We start from the raw sequence: 19883 nt of genomic DNA, 5'->3' as shown, positions 1-19883 counted from the left end.
AGCAGAGCAGACTGAAGAGTCTCAGATCATTTCAAAGAGGAAGGCAAGCTTTATGTCAGATGCATTTCACTGTTTACGGAGAAGAAGTAGCTTCTCACCATGGTGACAGTCAGGTTGCTAGTCTGGGCAAGGCCAAATATGGAAGAATGGTCTTCTGAACAGACCCTCTGAAATGAACGGCTCATGCCACCAGCAACTTTCTTCAACTTCTGATTAATTTCCCATTAAACAATTGCTTGGGGTACATCCAAACAGTTGGGATACATCCAGACAGTTCTTTTATTCATTGCTTCTTTGTCTTGCAGACAGGAGGGTCAGTCAATATTGAAAGATACAGTTTAATCCAAGCATAGGTGATGCCCACTGCACAATACACTGAGGTCAGTAACAAAGGGATGAAGGGGTACTTTAGTTTCCAGTAGGTGAAAGGAAATATAAATTCACAGCAGATTTCCAGAGGCCCCAGGCCAAGGAGGTAGAAATTCTCCATCCAATTAAAAAGAGGTTTTTCCTTTCTGAATAGAGTCTTCAGAGATGAAATACTATAGATGGTGAGTAACAACATGAGCAAAATTCTAATGGGAAGTTCTGGAGCTGTGAAGAGCAGAGGGAAGAGGGCAATCTATTATTTTTGTGTGAGTGTACCGTCAAATCAGATCTGACAGGTGCAGGAGGAGATTGTCCCTCCTTCCCCAGCAGAGCATCTGGTGGATTCGAACCGTGTGCCTCTGGGATTGTAGTTGCAGCTCCTTGCCACTAGGCCACCAGAGCTCCCCTGCAGCTTGTCTTTTGATAACTGCAGCAGCCGTGGGTGTTGATTGTGGATCCAAGTGAGAAGTTGTTCCAATGCAAGTCTGTTTCTAATCTCTCGGGATGTTGCCTGTTGGTCCAGTGTGAGGGTTTTGTTTTCCTGGTGTTGAGATGTAATCCATGTTGGAGGCTATAGTTCTTGATCTTCTGCATGAAGTGCTTCAAGTCGTCTTCACTTTTTTAAAAAAAAAATTATCTAATCGGAATTTATTGAGGCAATTCTCACTAGTCTTCTTCACTTTCTCTGAGCAAGATGGTGTCATCTGCTTACACAGGTTGTTGATGAGTTTTCCTCCAGCCTCACGCCACATCCTTCTTCATACACTCCAGCTTCTGAATGATTTACAGAGCGCACACACTGAATAGATACGGAGAAAGGATTCAGCCCCAATGCACATCTTTCCTGATTTTAAACCATGCGATGCCTCCTTGTTCTGTTTGGACAACTGCTTCTTGGTGTAGGTTTCACGTCAGCACAGTAAGTCAGAAAGACTATGGATTCTAAGCCTGAGAAACTCTTACAAAGGCCTTTTCAGACTCCCAGGCCCTGTCCATGTCCTGGTCACTTGACCTCTTTGCTCAGGAGCTACGAACCCCATAACTGGAGGACTTGGCCAGCTACACGGCGTGGAGTCCAGCCATCTGTACGTGCCTCTCGGCACTGGGGCCAGTAAACTGCATCCCTTGGGTCGGGTCTGCTGAATGCTGGCTTCTCTACAGTCTGCAAGCCCACGGGGGGGGGCTTTAAATTTTTAAAGGATTGGATTTAAAAAAAGAAGTGAAAAAGATCAAAAGGAAAATAAAGTATCACCCCTGTGACTCAACTTTCAGGCAAATCATAGCCAGGCCCGAACAAGCCACCAGGTGACAGCAGGAGGACGGCACTCACCCGGGGAGGAAGCTCAGGAAGCAGGAAGGGACACAAAGACAAATGGGAATGAGCATCCCAGGGAGGGAGTGGGGAGAGTGCTGACCTTGTGGGTGTTGTAATTAATTAACGTCATAATACAGACTGTGTGTGAAGAGTTTAAATCCACTCAGTGGCACCTCAAGAAAGGTCTAAGAACCCATTTACTTCTGAAATGTTTACTTCTGAAAAAGCAACTATTGACAGTCCTATGGTCTGTAGCTCTCCTGTGACACACACATGGGGCACCCAGAGTTGGAACCAGCAGCAGTTGATGGTTGTTGGCTTTGCCCACAACCTCAGTGGTGTCTTTAACAGCTAAGACTGTGTGGCCACGAAGTTTAAATAAGGACCCTCCCTACCTCACAGGGAGGGCCCTCGGCCAGAGGGTCAGCGTGTTGGGAGGATGCAGGCCTCCCCACCAGCCCTGAGGCCTCTGACAGCTGTGTAGTGCTGTCACATTTGTGTGTTCCTGGTCCCTGACCTTCACCCCCAGGCTGGCATTGCTTCACCCAGTGCCCAGAAGCCCAAGGGGCCACCTACGCTGCTGCCCAAAGGCCAGTGGATTCGTCCATCTTCGCACCACACCCCAAACTCCAGCCGTGAAATGGGTCCATGTGACCCTGTGCTAATAAAACTTGACTCACTCGTGTTCATGGCAGTGAACTTTGCTAGTGTTTCACAGGCCCAGTTTACTCCTTCTGATTTTTATTTCCTGATCAAACTCCAGGCATGAGGTCTCCCTGCCTACCACGTCCACTCCATCCCTGCTACACTGCCCTGGCCCGTACAGCATGTGGGACACACGGGGCATGCCAGCTGGGGCCCCATCAGGGCAGTAAACAGTGACGCTCTGCAGCGCCTGGGCGTGGGGTGGGGATGGGGAGGTGTTCCTGAGCTGGGGCCCCCGAAGGCACCAAGGACAGGGCCTGAAGGCCGGAGGAGGGGGCTCAGTTTCTCAAGGAGGCAGCTGTGAGGAAAGGGCAGATACACACTAGGTGGTTTTATGGTCTCAAGATGTGTGTGGAGTCACAGAAGACCACCCAAGGTGGGTCTGACCCCTTGGAGAGACCTCATCCAGAACAGAGACTGGTGGGGCCAGCGTCTGGGGCCAGATGGGGTGTTTCAGCCGTGATGGCGGTGATTACGCAGGTCTGGGGATAGACGCTGGGAACCTCCCCACTGCCCACTTTCCATGGGCACGTGGCCCGGTGTGTGGGTTCTCTTTCATAGGGTGGGTAACAATGGCTGAAGCCCCCGCTTCCCATCATCTTCAGTTCCCAAGAAATCAAGAAAGAGAATCTGGTGGGAGATGAGCAGAAGGACGAGCAAATGACCCTGGACCGCATGTCGGGGTAGTGCAGGTTCCAGAGAGGACGCCATGCCCACCAGAGGGACTGTCCACACTCCACAGGTGCTCGAGTGCCATGTGCTGTGGATGGCAGATGCACGCACCAGTTCGCACCAAGCTCGCCTCCACCGCTGGCTGCCACTGGCCTCCGCTGGTCAGGGTAGAAATGTGCAACTGCACTGGGTTTCCAGTGGCTGCTTCCTTTGGAAGAAGATTGCCAGACCTTTCTTCTGAGGCACCTCTGGGTGGTCCTCATCCTCCAGTCTTTCACTGAGTAGCTAGGCTGGCACCACCCAGAGAGGCCAGGAGGCAAGTTACACACCAACAGAATTGTGTTGTAGCCGAGATTAGGAGTGTTTGAGAGGCTCAGACCCTGGAGGTCAGGGCTGTGAGTCCCCAGGGCAGGACAGGCCTACTTGGGGCAGCTTTGTGCTGGGCAGTTATTATCATTGTTAATCAGCTGTGACTGAAGTGGCCCTGGGACACATCTGAGCCCTGCACTGCCCTCACTGTCTCCATCCTACAGTCCCCGTCATGCTCGAGCCCATTGTTACGGTCACTGTGTCCAGTCCCTGTGTCTGTCCAGTTCCTTCAGGGCCTTCCTCTCTTTAATTGACCTTCTGCCTTTCACAGCATGATGTCTTTTTCCAAGAACTGACATTTCTTGACAAGATGCCCAAAGTATGAGAGATTTTCACCAACGCCACAATTCAAAGGCATTCATTCATTCTCTAACTTTCCCATGCATATATGAAGCAATGGAAAATACCAAGGCTTGGGTCAGGAGCACCTTAATCTTTAAGCTGACATCCTTCCTCTTTAGCATATTAAACATGTCCTTGACAGCAGATGTTCCCAGTGTTTGTTGTTGTTGTTGTTGTTGTTATGTGCTGTTGAGCACTTAGGACTCATGGCGACCCCATGTTAGGGTCCTGGTGTGGCGGACAGTGTCCTGCTGTCCTGGTGGGGCGGACAGTGTCCTGCTGTGTCAGTGCCCTGTTGAGGTGGACAGAGCAGGTCTGTTTTTCAGCCCGGAGCTCCCCTGAAAGCTGCCCACTGAGGGACCTGCTGGAGTCTGGAATATCAGCAGCCCAGCTTCCAGCGACACAGGACATGGAAGCCACCTAGCCTCACAGAGGGGATGGGAGAGAGAGGGTGACCTCACCTGACAGAGAATGACCCCGCGGGTGTCCTGGGAGGGCATGGCGAAGAGAGAGTGCTTCGACTCCCGTGTGACAGAGAACGGTCCGGGCGGGTGTCCTGGGCTGTCACCTCTCCAGGGGCAGATTGGTGGCTCGTTCTCCCACGGAGCCACTGAGTGTAGATTTGAACTGTCAGTCTTCCGGTTAGCAGTGAGGAGACTAAGTGTTGTTCCAGCAACACCTTCACACTCAAGATGTCACCCCCCCATAAAGCGCTCCCTGCGGCAGTGTGGCCTTGTGAGGACCCTAGGGGAACAGAGGGGGAAAGGACAAGCTCCCCTCCTCCTGCAGGGTGGGGTGACCCCATACCCCTGTGATCAGCTCCCTGGCCTGGCCTGTTGGTTGAAGAAGAGGGTCACTCCTTCCCTGCCGAATTCCCTGGTGCGGGCTAACTGGGGCTTTGTAGCGAGATTACTAATGGGAAGACCAGAGGTACCTCCTGCCGCCCCACAAGCCTGCTTGAGCGGGGTGGGGGGGGCCAGGGTGGAAGAAGTCCCTCTCCGCCCCACTTTCTCCTTCCTTCCCACCCCCCTCCCTCCTTCCCTCTTGGTCTCTGCTCCCTGCCCCATCCCTGCTCCCTGCCTCATCCCTGCCTGCTCCCTGCCTCATCCCTGCTCCCTGCCCCATCCCTGCTCCCTGCCCCATTCCTGCTCCCTGCCCCATTCCTGCTCCCTGCCCCATTCCTGCTCCCTGCCCCATTCCCTGCTCCCTGCCTCATCCCTGCTCCCTGCCTCATCCCTGCTCCCTGCCCCATTCCCTGCTTCCTGCCTCATCCCTGCTCCCTGCCCCATTCCCTGCTCCCTGCCCCATTCCCTGCTTCCTGCCTCATCCCTGCTCCCTGCCCCATTCCCTGCTTCCTGCCTCACTAGAGGAATTGGAATTACAAGCTTCTTGCAGTCGCCCGCAAGGCGGAAAAGTTGACTGCAGATTAAACAGAGCGAGAGATATTTAAAGCCTGTTTGAAGGCCCGGAGCCCCCGCGCATTTAACTGGTTTGCTGCCAGCTGTTGACTCCCACTGCCTGCAGAGCGCGCCCCTGGGAAATCTCAGCTCTCTCAAGCTGGATGGGGGGGCCCACTCTGGACCTGGGTGTCCTCTAGCTGGGAGCTGGCCTCCTGTGTGGGGGCTGGCAGGAGTCAGGCTGGGGGTCCCTTAGAACCCCTAGCCTGACAGACATTGTGTGTAATGCCTTGTGCTCTTGAGAACTGTCTCATGTATTTGGTGATGACTCCAGAGTGATTAACCAGAAGCCCAGGGGGAGGTAGCAGAAGGCAGGGAGGGCGGGAGGGAGGAGGCCCGAGGACTTTGGCTTCATTCTGACTGTGCCCCCCCCCCTCCATTCCACAGTCCCTCCACCCTGCCACCTCCTGGCTCCGTCTGACTGGCCCTCTGATTAATGGCCGTGGCCAGCCGTGTTTGCAGTAAATTGCTGTGTGAAATATGTTCTCCGCTCAGCGCCGTGTCCTGATCTTCCCTGTCACTCAGTCCCTGGTGATGACTTGGGACCCTTCCCCGACCTAACACTCAGATCAGGGCAGCAGATGCTGGAGGGACTGTCAAGGCTTCGAGCCAGCCACACAGCTCACTCTAGGATCCCTTCAGGCCCCTCTTGGAGGACGAAAGAGAGCAGGCAGGGTCCAGGCCTGAGGATCCAGGGATCCAGGGTTAGAGTCTGGGTGCAAGTGGAAAGCCCACTGGACTTGATTCGATGGAGGTCTTGACTTCGTTTTGTACCCACATCTGGAGGAGTGTTCCAGAAAGGGACCCAGGAAAGGGGTCATTTCATCCAGAGTGGGGTGGTCTCCCTTCTGCTCTGCCAGGTGGGTCCTTCCTTCAGTGGGGCATCCTGTCCACTGAAAAGTGCTGAGCAGCCTCCCTGGACGACACACTCAGATGTCTCCAGACATGCCCCAGTGTTCTTTGGGGGGGGCTGGATTGCCCTGCCTTCTCAGTGTTTCTCACCCTCTCTTCTCCTTTACCACCCACCCTCGTTCCACAAGAGGGGTCAGTGAAGGACACAAATCTCCTTTCTCAGAACTGAGGAGACTGAAGTCCAGGGCGGGGCTTCAGCTGTTTAGACCCCTTCCTGATGGGTAGCCTCGAGACAATTGTCCTCTCCCTCTCTGCATGTCCCCTCTGTGAGTCTCTCTTTCTGTCTACACACACACACACACACACACACACACACACACACCCTCTTCTTTCTGGTCTTTTTATAACTCCCACGTGATTATCTTCCTGAAGTGCCCTGCTTGGGCATGCCCTCATTAACATAACAAAGAAAACCCATTTCCAAGCACAATCACATTTTCAAGTATTGGGTCATACGTTTGGGGGCGGGGGACACACACACACACACACAATTCAACCCACACCTCCCCAAGGAACTTCTTAAGACCTTTTATTCCTGAGTTGGTCCCCCAGCCTGAAGTTCACATGCCGACAATATGCTGTGCATCTGTTTCTACGCTCTGTTTCTGTGCTTCAGACGGAAAGAGCAGGATGCTGCCCCCTCCACAGAGGAGCTTGTCACCTGGCTAGGTCCACAGGGACCCCAGGCGTGTCCGGTGAGCGTGAGCACAGAAATGCACTCCTGGATGGTGGAATTTCACTCTCCTTGGGGGCGGGGAGGGGGCAACTGGTGAAGCAGCACCATATGATTTGCTCCCTGCTTCCTCCCCCCTCTGCCCCCCATGAGTGGAGAGGGGAACTGTCTTACACACGTGGGGAGAAGGGGTGACCTCGCTGGTTGTTGGGGTACCGAGCACCCCTTCATAAGCCTTCCCTGAGTGGCACGCCTGCCCTGGTTTGCACTCCTCCTGGGATTCTCCTTGTCTGTCGTCCTTTCTGCTGTCCTGGACTCAGTTCTGGGAACTGGACCCTTCCATGTCCCGGCTCACACACCTGTCAGTCAGTCCAGGGCCCTTCTGTACGTCCCTGTCCCCTTCATTCCCTGGGCAGCTGGGTTGCATACGTTGTTCTGCTTGTCTCACCTGGAAGGAAGGTTCTAGAAGTGCACACCAGGGTCTTGGAATGCTTCTGGTGGTGCCTGTTCACCCGGGAGTCTCCCAGAGCCTGGGATGTGGCTGTCGGGGCTTGGGGACACACAGCCGGTGAGGTGGGTTCATCCGTGCCCACTGCCCTTCTTAGCACGGGGGTGAGCCTCCCGGGGCGGAGTCTCCTGTGCAATCTAGGGAGTTGGGTGGCATTTTGGTGCCCACTCACTCAATGCCAGTGGTACGTCCACCCCGGTCGTGACAACTGTAGAAGTCCCCAGATCCCAGACCAGTGTACTCTAGGGGCAGAATTGCCTCTCCCTCCCCAGCTTCCTTCACTGAGGCACACGGGGTGTGGGGCCACAGAGCTCTGTCCTGGAGCCGTGTCCTGTGTGTGGACGGTGTCGAGCAGCATCCCGGCCTCCACTCATTTGATACCGGTAGCCCCTCCTGGCCAGTTGAGACACCACAGATGTGTCTCCAGTGTCCCCCGGGGTAGAATCGTTCCGTTGAGACATCTCGCTGGCCTGGAGAGGCTCCTTTGCTGGGCACCCTTTTCGTTCCTCTGCCTCCTATTTCTCCTAAGGCTCCTTCCTTCCTTCCCCTCCTCTTCCTCCCAAGGCCTCCACCCTGCACCTCCCAGGTGTTCTGTCAGCAGGGAAGTACCGGGAGGCAGTAAGGGCCCAAAGTGGGGGTCAGTGATGTTTTCTAGAGCAAGATGTGTGTCTGGCTCTAAGCCTTGCCAGTCCCTCCAGTGTCTGCTGCCCTGATCTGTCACCCGGGCGGCTGGGAGGAGAAGCCTTCAGAACAGCACGCGTGGCAGGAGGCATTGGGGAAGGCGTGGGGCCTGACTGCTGGGGGGCTTTCCTGGTGGGCTGAGGAGCATGTTCTGGAACCAGATGGAGGTGTTGGAGCTGGGACGCAGTGAATGTGCTCAAAGTCCTGAGTTGTTCACTAAACGGGTTAAAGTGGCGATTTGTATGTTGTGTGAGTTTCCCCTCTATGAATCATATTTAAAATACAGCAGTAATGGCAGGAGGGAGCCGCCAGCGCCCCGGCCCCCCCGCCTGGCCTCTGACTGCAGCGCCTCACTGGCCCCGCGCCGCCGGGAAGGCGCAGCCGGGAAGCCAGCCCACGGCCAGGAGCGGAGCCCGGGCGCCTGCGCCTAATTGTTTTGTTTCTGCAGTGCCGCGGAGGCCTCCAGCGGGTTTCCTAATGAACTGGTTAGTTAGTGGGTCTCTTCACTACAGTGCTGGTAACTGCATCATAAAGGGGGGCTGTGCACCCTGCTCGCGGCTTCTGCGAGCAGCACCTGGACCCTGGGTGCCTGACGCTTTGTGGGCCTGCAGCTTGATGCCAGCCGTCCCGCGTGTGCACCTCTGTGCCCCAGTGCTGCCCTGACGGAGACCACGAGGGGTGGCGCGCACAAGCCGAGACTGAGCATTTCCCAGGTGGGCAGGCTGGAGGCCCAAGGCCAGGGCCCTGGTTCTGTGGTGCTGGAGAAGGTCCTGGTCCTGGCCGGCTGCCCCCACCCCTGCGGCCTCCCCACAGGGCATCAGCCTTCGCTGTCGGTCCTGCTCCTGTACGCAGCCTGGTCTTCTTGTCTCACTGCTGTGATGTCATGGGCAGAGTTCACCCTCGTTCCCGAATGGGGTGCCGCCCGTGAGGACGCTGTGTGCTTTGGGGTCGGCCCTGACTCAGACGGCGTGTGGTGACGTGGACCTGCTCTGGAGGAGAGGGCTGCCCGCGCCGATGGCTTGACAGAAACATGTCGCCAAGGCGGCTTTGAACTTCCTCAGAGTTGGCCGGTGTTACTTGAGCCATGAAATTAGCCACGTGTGTTTTGGGGGCTGCAGTTCAGCCCTCAGCGCCCCAGGAGAGGGAAGTGTGAGCGGTGGTTTGCGGCCCCTTCTTCTGCACCGGCTCCTCTCACCTGGCCCGCAAGTCTCTCTTCAGCTGCCAGAGGCAGAGCTGGACGGAGGCCAAGCAGGAGCCGCTGAGGAGCAGGGGACACAGGGAGGGCTGGGCTCCTGGGGATCGTGGCAGAGCAGCGGGGGCCTGGGCGGGGCGGGGGCAGGGTGGGTGGAAGGTTCTGGGCAGTGCTGCGGTGATATCAGGAGCAGGACTCAGCGGGCAGGGGCAGGGCTGAGAGGTGCTGCTGGACTTTGGACATGTCATCGAGTGGTCCCAGGACAGGTGGGAGCCTGCGAGGATGTGCTGGACCATCAGGAACCCCCTTCCCTATCCTGCCCGGCCCCCATAGCGGAGCAGGCCCCGTCCGCGCCCCGGGAGCTGTGAGCTGTGCTCCCTCCCAGCTCGTCCTCCGTGTTCCGCCCTGGTTCCCCGCTTCTGAGAAAATGGGAGCCCCTGTGGCCACATGCTATTTAGGTTGATGATTTCACTGAAACACGCTTAATCGCTTTCTCTGTAGGTCGGTGGCTGCGTCGCTTCCCCCACTTTGTGTCGGCGATGAGGATGTGCTAACATCTGCTCTCGCTCGTAAAAGAGCTGGCTGCTGCCTGCAGGGTGGACGTGGCCAGTCTGGCCTCGACTCTGGCCGCCCACAGGGTCCCTCTCAGCAGAGCCAGCCCTGCTCTGTGCTCCTGGGCCCTGCGGTGGCCCTGCTCACTAGTGATCGGGGCAGGGACCTGGGGGAAGGGGCCCTTGGCTGCGGGGGGCCTAGTGGCCGTGATAAGTGGGGAGGGAGCCTGGACAGCTGGGCAGAACTGGAGGCTCTAGGAGGTGACCAGTCCTGGAAATGCTGTGAGCGTCTGCAGCCCAGAGAAGGCTTGTGACCTGGGGTCTGGGTGCAGCAGATGCACTGTCGGCTCCATGTGAGCGTGAGTGTGTGTGCGTGTGATGTGAGTGCACGTGAGGTGTTCGTGTGCACGTGTGTGCATGTGATTGATGTCTGAGCATGTGCATGTATGGAGGTATGTTTGTACATTTGTGTGGTGCAGTGTGGGATGGGTACACGTGGGGGTGCACGTGTGTGGCGTATGTGGTGTGACTGTGGGTGTGCACGTGTTTACCTAGGGCTCTGACCTCCCAGGACCTCCAGTTATCCAGGGCAGGGGCCCGACCCCATGCGTGGTTCAGACAGAAGGAGCAGAGGTGTGTGCCCAGTTACCATGGGCACGGGGCCACCGGGAAGCCTGTTCTGAGGGAGCCCCCTTGGGGAGGTCAGCATGTGGGGACATTAAGAGCAACTCCGGGATCCCCCTCTGCCCCATGCCCCTGCCCACACTGACGTCGGCCCATCTTCTCTACTGCCCCTGCGGTGGCAGGCACGGCTGAAGTGCCCCTTCCTTCCTAGGCCTGAGTGCTGGTGACTTGGCATCACGTGTCACTGGCCGCCCCGTCGTGGTGGGCCTCTCTGTGTGGCACGGCTGAAAGATGGAAACCACAACTGCTTGTCCCCTCAGCTCTGGTGTGGACGAGCGGATTGTTCCTGGCCTGGAAGTCCTCGGCCTGTCGCCGTGTCCCTCCAGTCATGCCTCTGTCTTCCCGTGGGATCTCTCCACTCTCACTGTGTCTTCTCTTGTGTAGATAGAAGCCTACCCTGACCCAGCCTGGCTTCATCTTAGCTGTCATCACATCCTTAAAGATCACATTTCGGTCTCGGCCTGGCCAGTGGCCGACGCCTCTGTGTGTGGGCCCTGCCATCTGTGTGGTGCTGGCACGGGCCTCTGAGGTGCCCTGCGGCTGGCTTCCACTCTGCTGATGCCTGGGGCTTGGCACCCAGGGACACTCTGCTTCTGCTCTGAGATGCTCAAGGAAGGTCTTAAGTTTGATGTGTTTTTAATTTTGTTTTTTATTGAGCATTACAAAAGCACACCATTTCCTGTGATTTCAGTCATTTTATGTGGAATTATAATGGCTCGTAAAGAGAACTCCACAGACGCTGAGAAAGGAGTTACAGACAGGGAGCAGGGACACCCACCTTGTGCGGGGTCGCTGGGAGTTGAGGCTCTTTACTGTTTCCTAGGCTAGGCAGCATCCTGTAACCTCAGCGGCTGCCAAGGAGGCCGTAGGTGACCGAGGACAGGGCCAGGGCATGGCAGACAGCCCCCAGAGGGGCAGAAGGGCACGTGCTTACAATGGGTGCTTCTCTGTGCACCAAGGGGGCCTCTGTTGGGTGAATACCAGGCGCTCTCTGCTCCAGCTTTTGCATGTACTGCTCTGTCTCCCCTATTACTCGGGGCCCTCCCAGCAGTCCTGCGCCCCAGCATAGCTGCATTGCCAGGCTGGTGGACTTCTCATGGTCCTCCCTGCCTTTGGCCAACTGAAGCAATTGCCCTGGGGCTAAAGGTGAGAGACCGTTCTGCCCTGGATTTGGTGGCCATAATTGCAGAAGCTAATCTAAGATCTGAAGCGCTTGCTGCAGAAGGTCAAGGACTGCAGCCTTCAATATGGATTGAAGCTCAACATCAAGAAAACAAAGATTCTCACAATTGGGCCAATTGGCGGCATCATTATGGATGGTGAAGAGATTGAGGTAGTTAACAGTTTTAGTTTGCTTGGCTCCACAGTCAACACTCTTGGTACCAGCAGCCAGGAAATTAAGAGACAAATTGTATTGGGGAAATTTGCTGTCAGGGACCTTTCCAGAGTACTGAAGAGCAGTGACATCAAGGTGGAGACTAAAATACGCCTGATCCCGACCATTGCGTGCTATGCATCAGAGAGTTGAGCACTGACTAGGGACGATAGAAAGAGAATTGATTCCTTTGAGCTGTGGTGCTGGAGAAGAGTGTTGAATATACCATGGACTGCTAGGAGAACAAACAGGTTTGTCCTGGAGAGGGTGAAGCCAGATTGCTCCTTGGAGTCAAGGATTCTGAAGCTTCGTCTGACATACTTTGGTCATGTTGCAAGGAGGGACCGGTCCTTGGAGAGGGACATCATGTTTGGGAGTGTGGAGGGACGGCGCAGGAGAGGAAGACCCTCGATGAGAGGGATCGATTCGGTGATTGGGGTAATGGGCGTGGGTCTGGCAGACTGAGGGCATGGGATAGAGTTAGGTTTATAACCCTTGCACATAGGGTCTCTGTGAGTTGCAAGTGACTCGACGGCACATAACAACAACTATCTAAGATCAGTACCTTCTTTTTTTAGAATACATTTGTTTTATTTTAATTGTGACTTTGACAAAAGTTTACATAAAAGTTATCTTTTCATTCATTCATTATTGGACACTTTTACTCCCTTTCTCTCCACTCCCCCTCCCCCAGTTAACTTTTAAAAAAAAATTCATTCACTGTTGCACAATTTTCTCCCTAACCCTTCTTCCCCCTAGTGCTCTTTTCAATGTACCTCTTATTCTGGGCTGTTGTTCTACATGTAATGCCTAATCGTATGTACTTTTTAAACAGTGAACTCATCAGGGGAGCTCTGGTGGCCTAGTGGCAAGGAGCTGCAACTACAATCCCAGAGGTACATGGTTCCAATCCACCAGATGCTCTGCCAGGGAAGGAGGGACAGTCTCCTCCTGTACCAGTCAGATCTGATTTGATGGTACACACACACAAAAAAAAAATTTTAAAAAAAAAGTTTTTTTTTTAAAAAAAACAAAACAGTGAACTCATAAAACATTACACAGCATCGGTGAACTTGCAGGTCTTTATCTTTATCCTGGGGGTAGTACCCCAGTCACAAAATGGACAAACACTGCACTGCTCTCCTATTAAAAAGGGACGTTCCTTCTTTAAGCTCCTCAGACCTGCGGAATGTGAGGATGGACGTGCATGCTGTGCCCGGCAGCTCAGGGGCTCGTGGAGCCTGAAGCTTGGGTCTTTTTTTTTTTTTAATTTATTAATTTTAATGAACATTTACAGAGATTTGGGGTTTTCATTCATTCATTGTTGCACTATTTTCTCTACCCTCCTCCCCAGTTCGTTCTTTTCTTTCCCTCCCCCAATGTCTGTTTTAATTGTCCAATTGCCACAGTGCTTGTCAAAGCCAGTTCTGATTAATCTCCTTTGTCAGTGTGTCCTTTGCCATTCCCTATCACTCCTCCTTGAGAGAGACTTCACCCTGATTCATAAGGAAAAGGGGACGGCGTATTCTCTTAGCTACTTCCTGCTGTAAGGGGATGCTGTAGGTTTCAGGGTGAAGCTTGGGTCTTGACGCAGCGCTGTAGTGTGCTCTTTGAGGGAGCATCTCCTGCCATCTTGGTCACACCTCGCATCACCGCGTGTGAACTGCTGTCCTGGGCCCGGCTTCTGGGGCCCAGGCCCCGTGGAACTGTCCCCAGGCTCCCTGGTGGGTTGGACCATTGTCACCCATAGGGTTTTCATAGGTCAGGTTTCAGAAGTGGATCACCAGGCCTCTCTCCCTAGTCTCCCTTCGTCTCCTCACAGTGTGTCCGTTCCGCTGACAGACGTGGTGGCTGCACAGAAGGCAGGAGGTGACTGACGCAGTCACCCACACCCGAGACCCTTCTTTCTCTGAATGACCCCGGCCCCGTCACCATCCATTGGCTGATTACAAAACATTACCTCTGTGGGGGTAGCATTCTGGAATAGAATTCTGTTAACAATGGATACCCCACCCTTACTCCCTCCCCTAAAATGCACCTCCCAGATAGCACGCTCCCCAGATTCTAACACAGGCCTTGGTGTAGTCTCCTTAGTAAATGAGGCCTGAATCCTTAGATGGTATTCTGGGGACCTAGATTCCTGTGTTTTCCTTTTGTGAATATCTGAGCTCATTAAAAAAAAGAAAAGAAAAGAAAGCTAGGGCATGAAACCCAGTGGGGTTGGGGGCTGGGGCTTGGAGGCTGGGGCTGGCAGCCTGCAGTGCAGGGTGGTCGACAGGCCATGTACTTCAGCCCTGTCCTGTTGAGGGCCTGCCCTGGACGGCGGTCAGGCCTGGACTGGCCGGTGAGTGTCCAGCAATCTGCAGGGTGGCCGTCAGGCCATGTACTTCAGCCCTGTCAGTGCCTGCCCTGGGCAGTGGGCAGGCCTGGGCCGGCCGGTGAGTGCCTCGAGGAAGCAGAGCCTGGGGCTCAGTCAGCTTTCTGGCCACAGGCACCAGCGCATCTTCACTGTGGGTATGAAGGCCTCCTGACCTCGGGCACCCTGGCTTCCTGGCCCCCCAGCAGTTTGGGAACCAGGTAGTGGGTGGGTGGCTGCCAAGATCAAGAAGACCTAAAGGTCTTCATGTGGACAGGTCTCCTGCTGCCCACGTGGGACACTGAACTGTGTGGGGGAGGATGACCACCCAGACCCACAGACCTGTGCCCAGTTACCTTGTGAACAGTATTCCACCTTGCCTGTCAGTGTGTGGTACTGTGGTGGCCTGTGTGCCCCCAGGTTCCACACTTCCCCATGTTAGCAGATTTCTGTGCAGCTTCCAGATTCAGACAGACTAGGAAGGCCGGCCGGCCTGGAAATCAGCCACTGAAAGCCCTGTGTGTCCTGACGGAACGTCGTGTGCCTCTGTGGCTTTGGACATGTCTCGGGAGGGAATCCATCACTAGGAAAGGATGTCATATTTGATGGAGTAGAAAGCCAGCACAGAGAGGGAGTCCCCCAGTGGTCAGGACTGTCACAGCGTCCCCACAAGGGACTCAGAGGTGCAGGCCACAGCAAGAATCCCCGGACTGGGCAACATACAGTCCATGAGGCATGGTGTCCAGCCGTGAGTTGGAGTCGAGTCACCAACAAATTGTGTAACTTAAATTAGGGGCCAGCACTCTTCCTGCAAAGGGCTGACAGTGGACATGCCAGGCAGTCCCCATCTCAGCTTGCAGCTCTGTCACTGCAGTGCCAATAAAACTTTATTTACAAGCACAGGCTTGATTTGGACCTGGGACTGTAGCTGCCAGACCCTGGCGTAGGTGAGTCTCTTGATGAATAGCGATACCTCGAGTAAGTAGAAACAGTTTGTTCTCAAAACTGAAAGACCCAGGCTTGATGTTTTGATGGATTTCCTTGTTTCTTTCTGAAGATGTCTCATAAATGGGTCCTGACTCTGTCCACAAGTGTGCGTTTCGTGTTTCTCCAGATTAACAGACTGTCAGGGCATTGGTGGTGTTAGATGGTGTTAGGTTGAGTGGATTCCGGCTCACGGTGACCCTCGGAGCCCTGCCCGGTCCTGCACCTTCCTCACCGTCTCGGATACACTCGAGCTCATGATCAGCCACTGTGCCGTCCGTCTCGTTGGGGGCCCTCTCTTCCTCCTTTCCCAGCCTGGTGGCCTTTCCCAAGTACCAGCCCCTCGTAACAACACACTCAGAGCACGTGAGGCGAAGTGTCACCATCCTAGCCTCCAAGGGGCACCCTGGTTGCACTCCCTTCCAGACAGACTTGTCTGTCCTTTTGACAGTCGTGGGACAGTCAGTACTCCTCCAATACCACGATTCAGAGGCAGCAGTTCTTCTGTCGTCTTTGTTCGTTGTCTCACTTTCAAATGCATAGAAAGTGATTGGAAATATAGTGACTTGGATCAGGTGCACCTAAGTCTTTAAACTGACATCATTGCTCTCCAGCACTTTGGAGCACTCACTTTGTTACTCCAAGACAAGCCTGTTTTAGCAGAAAGGCACTGTGGCCCCAGCAGAAGTATGCTTTGTGGACTAAGTGTGGATGATGGACAGCGTGGATGGTGGGCAGCATGGCAGGGGTTTCTCAGCCTGTGACCGAAGGTCTCAATTCCTTGGCCACAGGGCTGGGTTTGGGGCATGGGGCAGGCAGCCTGTCTGCCGCGTCCGAGGCTCAGCTGGGCTGCCTGGCATTGCCAGCATCTCCCTCTGATGTTGATGTTTGCTCCTCCAAGCAGACCTTGCAGGGATGGGGATCTCTGAGCACACACCTTTATCTCCCAGGACTTGGGGGACAGGGGAAGCGCTGAGCAGCCCCAGCTCTGTCCGGAGCCTGTGGAGAGCAGTCTCTGGGGCAGCATGCTGGGCCCTCTCCAGGTCCACTGGGCAGGGTGGCAGCCCCTCTGCCGGGAGCCCCTCAGAGAGGCCGGCCCCTCCCTCCACACAGGTCCATTGGGCAGGGTGGGAGCCCCTCTGCCGGGAGCCCCTCAGAGAGGCCGGCCACTCCTGGGACTGAGGGGGAGAAAGGATTCCTGTCCTGGGCCTCAGGCAGACCTGCCACTGCCGGGCCCTCTGGGGACTGAGGGGAGAAAGCATGCTTGTTCTGGGCCACAGGCTGACCCATCACTATTGGCTGTCAGCCCACCCCCCGCCGCCGAGGACATGAAAGAGGGGTCGTGGTTAGGCTGAGTGCTGGCAAGCCCACTGCCACTCTCGCCTCCCCCTCGTGTCTCTGGCCCTGTCCCCACATGTCCCCAGATGCCATACTTGCTGATACAGTTCCTAGCCCCTGCCTTTGTCTGGGGTGGGTTGGTGCTGTCATCCCCCACCTGCCTGGCTCTGTCCTCATTACCCAGCCGCTCAGAGCTGTCGGAGCGTTTGGCACTGTGGTGGCAGCATGGTACACAGGGCCCTGGGGCATGCTCAGCCTGCAGGGGGGCCACTCAGACCGCCTTCTCCTCGATTTGGGCCTGATTTCTCCATCAGAACTAATGGCAGCCAGGCTCCCTCGGAGGCCGCATCCCGTCTGTCACGAGGCTGTGGAGGATGCTTAGCTGAGGAGCAGGCATCGAGCTGGGCGGGACCGTTAACGGGGGCCGCGGGGCCCTGCGGGACATGCCCCAGTTGGGGTGGTCTGTTTCCTTACGGGCTGCACTGTCCCCTCTCCGAGCCTCCCTCTCACCCAGCATGTCGCGTAGTCAGTCCCAAGTGACCAGGAGACACTTGCATGTGGTCTCCGCACACCTCCCTGGTAGATGAGTGCTGCACTGGCAGAGGGCATGCCCGGAACTCCGGCCAGTGGTCCCTGCAGTGGGCTTAGCATGTTGGCCAGAGAAGCAGGTTTCGAGGACGTCGTCTCTGCCCAGGTCCCACAGCTTTCTCTTCTGTACTGGGGCAGCTGAGACAAGATGCCAGGTTCATGGTATGGCCTAGAGGGGGTCTCAGTGAGATGAGGCCTTTATCTTCTTCCCTCAGGACCCCCACCCTAGGCCCAGCTCAGCTGTAAAGTCATGTGATGGGACAGACTTGTCTCCGAGTGTTCTTGGCTGTAATGTCAAGGAGAGCAGACCACCAGGCTTTTCTTCCACAGCACAGCTGGGTGGGTCTGAATTCCAGCCTTCAGGGTTGAAGTCCAGGGCAAATTGCCTTCTGAGGGGTCTCCCTGGGAGCCCAGCCTCCAGATCCAGGCTTTCCCCAGTGAAAGGCCCCTGTGAGCCCCCCAGAACGTGGGAGACATGGTTAGAGGCTTCCTAGTCTCTGCCATCCTCGATGGGGCCTGAGGACCTGGTGCTGTGGCCCTGGGCAGATGGCACCCGAAGCAGGACTACACAGAAGCCGGGGGTGGGTGGTGGGTGGAGGGGGAGTGGGTGCAGGTCCGGTGGCCCGCAGGCACACACAGGTGCCCTGCTAATAACTCAGGGAACAGCAGATGCAGAGTCACTCGACACCCATCCCTTCGGTGTCCACAGTGGCCACTCAGGGAGGCCCACCCGGCCAAGAATGAGGCCCAGCCACCATCTGTGTCTCTGCCCATCAGAAGCCAAATGCTGTCCCCAGCTTGTTCTCCTGCACTGTTTTTCATTAAATGGATTGAGTTTGCTGGGAATCGCTTGGCCATAAATATTCCCTGCCACTTGGCATGGCAGAGTTATTACTGTCCCAGAGCCTGGCCAACCAGCAGACAGAAGGCACCAGGTGGCACCACCAGGGGCAGCTGTTGGCCTTCCGGTGGTCATGGTGGTGGGTGGGAGAGGGTGTGGAGAGCCCGCTGATGTCCTGCAGGGTCTCCACACCCTGAGGACTCAGATTTGACGTTAGTGTGTCCAGGCCACACTGAGGGACGAGCAGTCACAGCCACCTCACTCTCCTGTCACTTCCCCATGGCTTCTTCCTTTATCCCCACCTACCTGCATGGGAAGGGGGGTTAGAGGCGTTGGGGAAGTGGGAGGGGCCAGGTCCTGTCTGTAGGGAGTGGGGGCTGCTGCCCTTGCCTGTGTCCCTGCTGGCATGTGGACCAGCTGGTTGCTGGCACCCCCTTCCAGTGTGCCCTCCTCACATCTGAACTCAGCAGAGCGCCCATGCCGGGCAGGTGCCTCGCAGGCTGGGACCGGGGCTTGTTTGTTTTCTGTGTCTCTGCGGACTTGCCGTGTCTTCCTCGCCCTCTATTAGAGAGCAGTTCACTGGCCTTGTGGGCTCAGGCCCTTGTCTGCGTGACGGCAGCGAGGCTCGTCAGCCGTGTCCTCTGTGCACCCAGTCCTGACTGCAGCCCCTTCAGCACCGGGCTGGGCGGTTGCACAGCCAGCTGCTATCTTGTTGACACCAGTGTACAGCCCCCACGTGACCCACAACAGAGCTGAGTACAGAAAAGCTGTGTGCCATGACCCCCAGGCCTTCCTTCCGAGGCTCGACTGGGTAGATCTTCAACTTGAAGATTGTAAATCGAGTGGATTTATTGTTGCAACACCCAGATGGGAAGTTGTACAGCAGCCCTGGAGTTCCAGGAGGTGCAAATGGTTGGTTAAGTGCTGGGCTGCTGACTGAAAGGTTGGGGGTTCATATTCACCCAAAGGTGCCTCAGAAGAAAGGCATGGCAATACACTTCTGCATAACTAGCCTTTGAAATCCTGTGAGCCCAGTTCTGTCTGACGCCCGCATCACCATGAATCCAGCTTGACTTGCTGGCAGCGGCCACGTCCTGTGTCTAGAAAGAAAAGGCAGCGGCCGGTGGAGGACAGAGTGGCTGGACCGTGGGGGTGGGGCTTGCAGGAAGGCCCGCTTGGGAGAGGGTCCGGCAAGGACCTCAGGAGGCAGAGTTGTGAGGCCTGATGTTGGCTGGTGTCCCTGCAGTGCACGTGCCGGAAGGACATGGTGAAGATCTCCATGGACGTCTTCGTGCGCATCCTGCAGCCCGAGCGCTACGAGCAGTGGAAGCAGGGCAAGGACCTGACGGTGCTGGACCACACGCGGCCCACCGCCCTCAGCAGCCCCGCGCTCAGCAACTGGAGCGCCTCCTGCGCCTCCCTCAAGGCCAAGCTCCTGCGCAGGTGTGTGCCCCCTCCTTCTCCGTGTGCACCCCGTCCCCTGTGTGCCCCCCTCCTCCCTGCGCGCCCCTCCTCTGTGCACGCCCCCTCCTCCTTGTGTGTGCCCCCTCCTTCCCCGTCCGTGCCCCCTTTGCCTTGTGTGCCCCCTCCTTCCCAGTGTGTGCCTCCTCTTTCCCTGTGTGTGGCCCCTCTCCCATGCGTGTCCCTTGTCCACCTCCTTCCCTGTGTGTGGCCCCTCTCCCGTGCATGCTTCCTCCCTACGCATGCCCCCCTCCTTGTGTATACCCCCAACCCCTTGTGTGCCTCTCCTTCCTAATGTCTGGCTCCACCGCCTGTATGGTTCCTCCCTCGTGTGGCTCCTCCCTCCACGTGTGGCTCCTCCCTCCACGTGTGGCTCCTCCCTCCATGTGTGGCCCCTCCCTCCACGTGTGGCTCCTCCCCATACGTGCCCCTCCTCCCTCATGTGTGGCCCTCCTCCCTCCACGTGTGGCCCTCCTCCCTCCACGTGTGGCTCCTCCCTCCACGTGTGGC

At 56.2% G+C, this 19883-nt stretch overlaps 1 protein-coding gene across 1 annotated transcript in view; it reads left to right on the top strand.

The window, feature by feature from the left end:
* Positions 1-19883, top strand: part of KDM4B (lysine (K)-specific demethylase 4B) — a 131204-nt gene that overhangs the window by 63689 nt on the left and 47632 nt on the right. Inside the window, exon 8 of the mRNA XM_006896435.1 lies at positions 19159-19355. Within this exon, the coding sequence (XP_006896497.1) occupies positions 19159-19355 (197 nt within the window). The remainder of the gene's footprint in view (positions 1-19158; positions 19356-19883) is intronic.

This window comes from Elephantulus edwardii, unplaced genomic scaffold (assembly GCF_000299155.1).
Source record: "Elephantulus edwardii isolate Elephantulus edwardi_28Jun2011 unplaced genomic scaffold, EleEdw1.0 scaffold00185, whole genome shotgun sequence".
Lineage (NCBI taxonomy): Eukaryota > Metazoa > Chordata > Mammalia > Macroscelidea > Macroscelididae > Elephantulus > Elephantulus edwardii.
The sequence above is the reverse complement of the archived record's forward strand: the minus strand, read 5'-3'. Positions and strand labels throughout refer to the sequence as shown.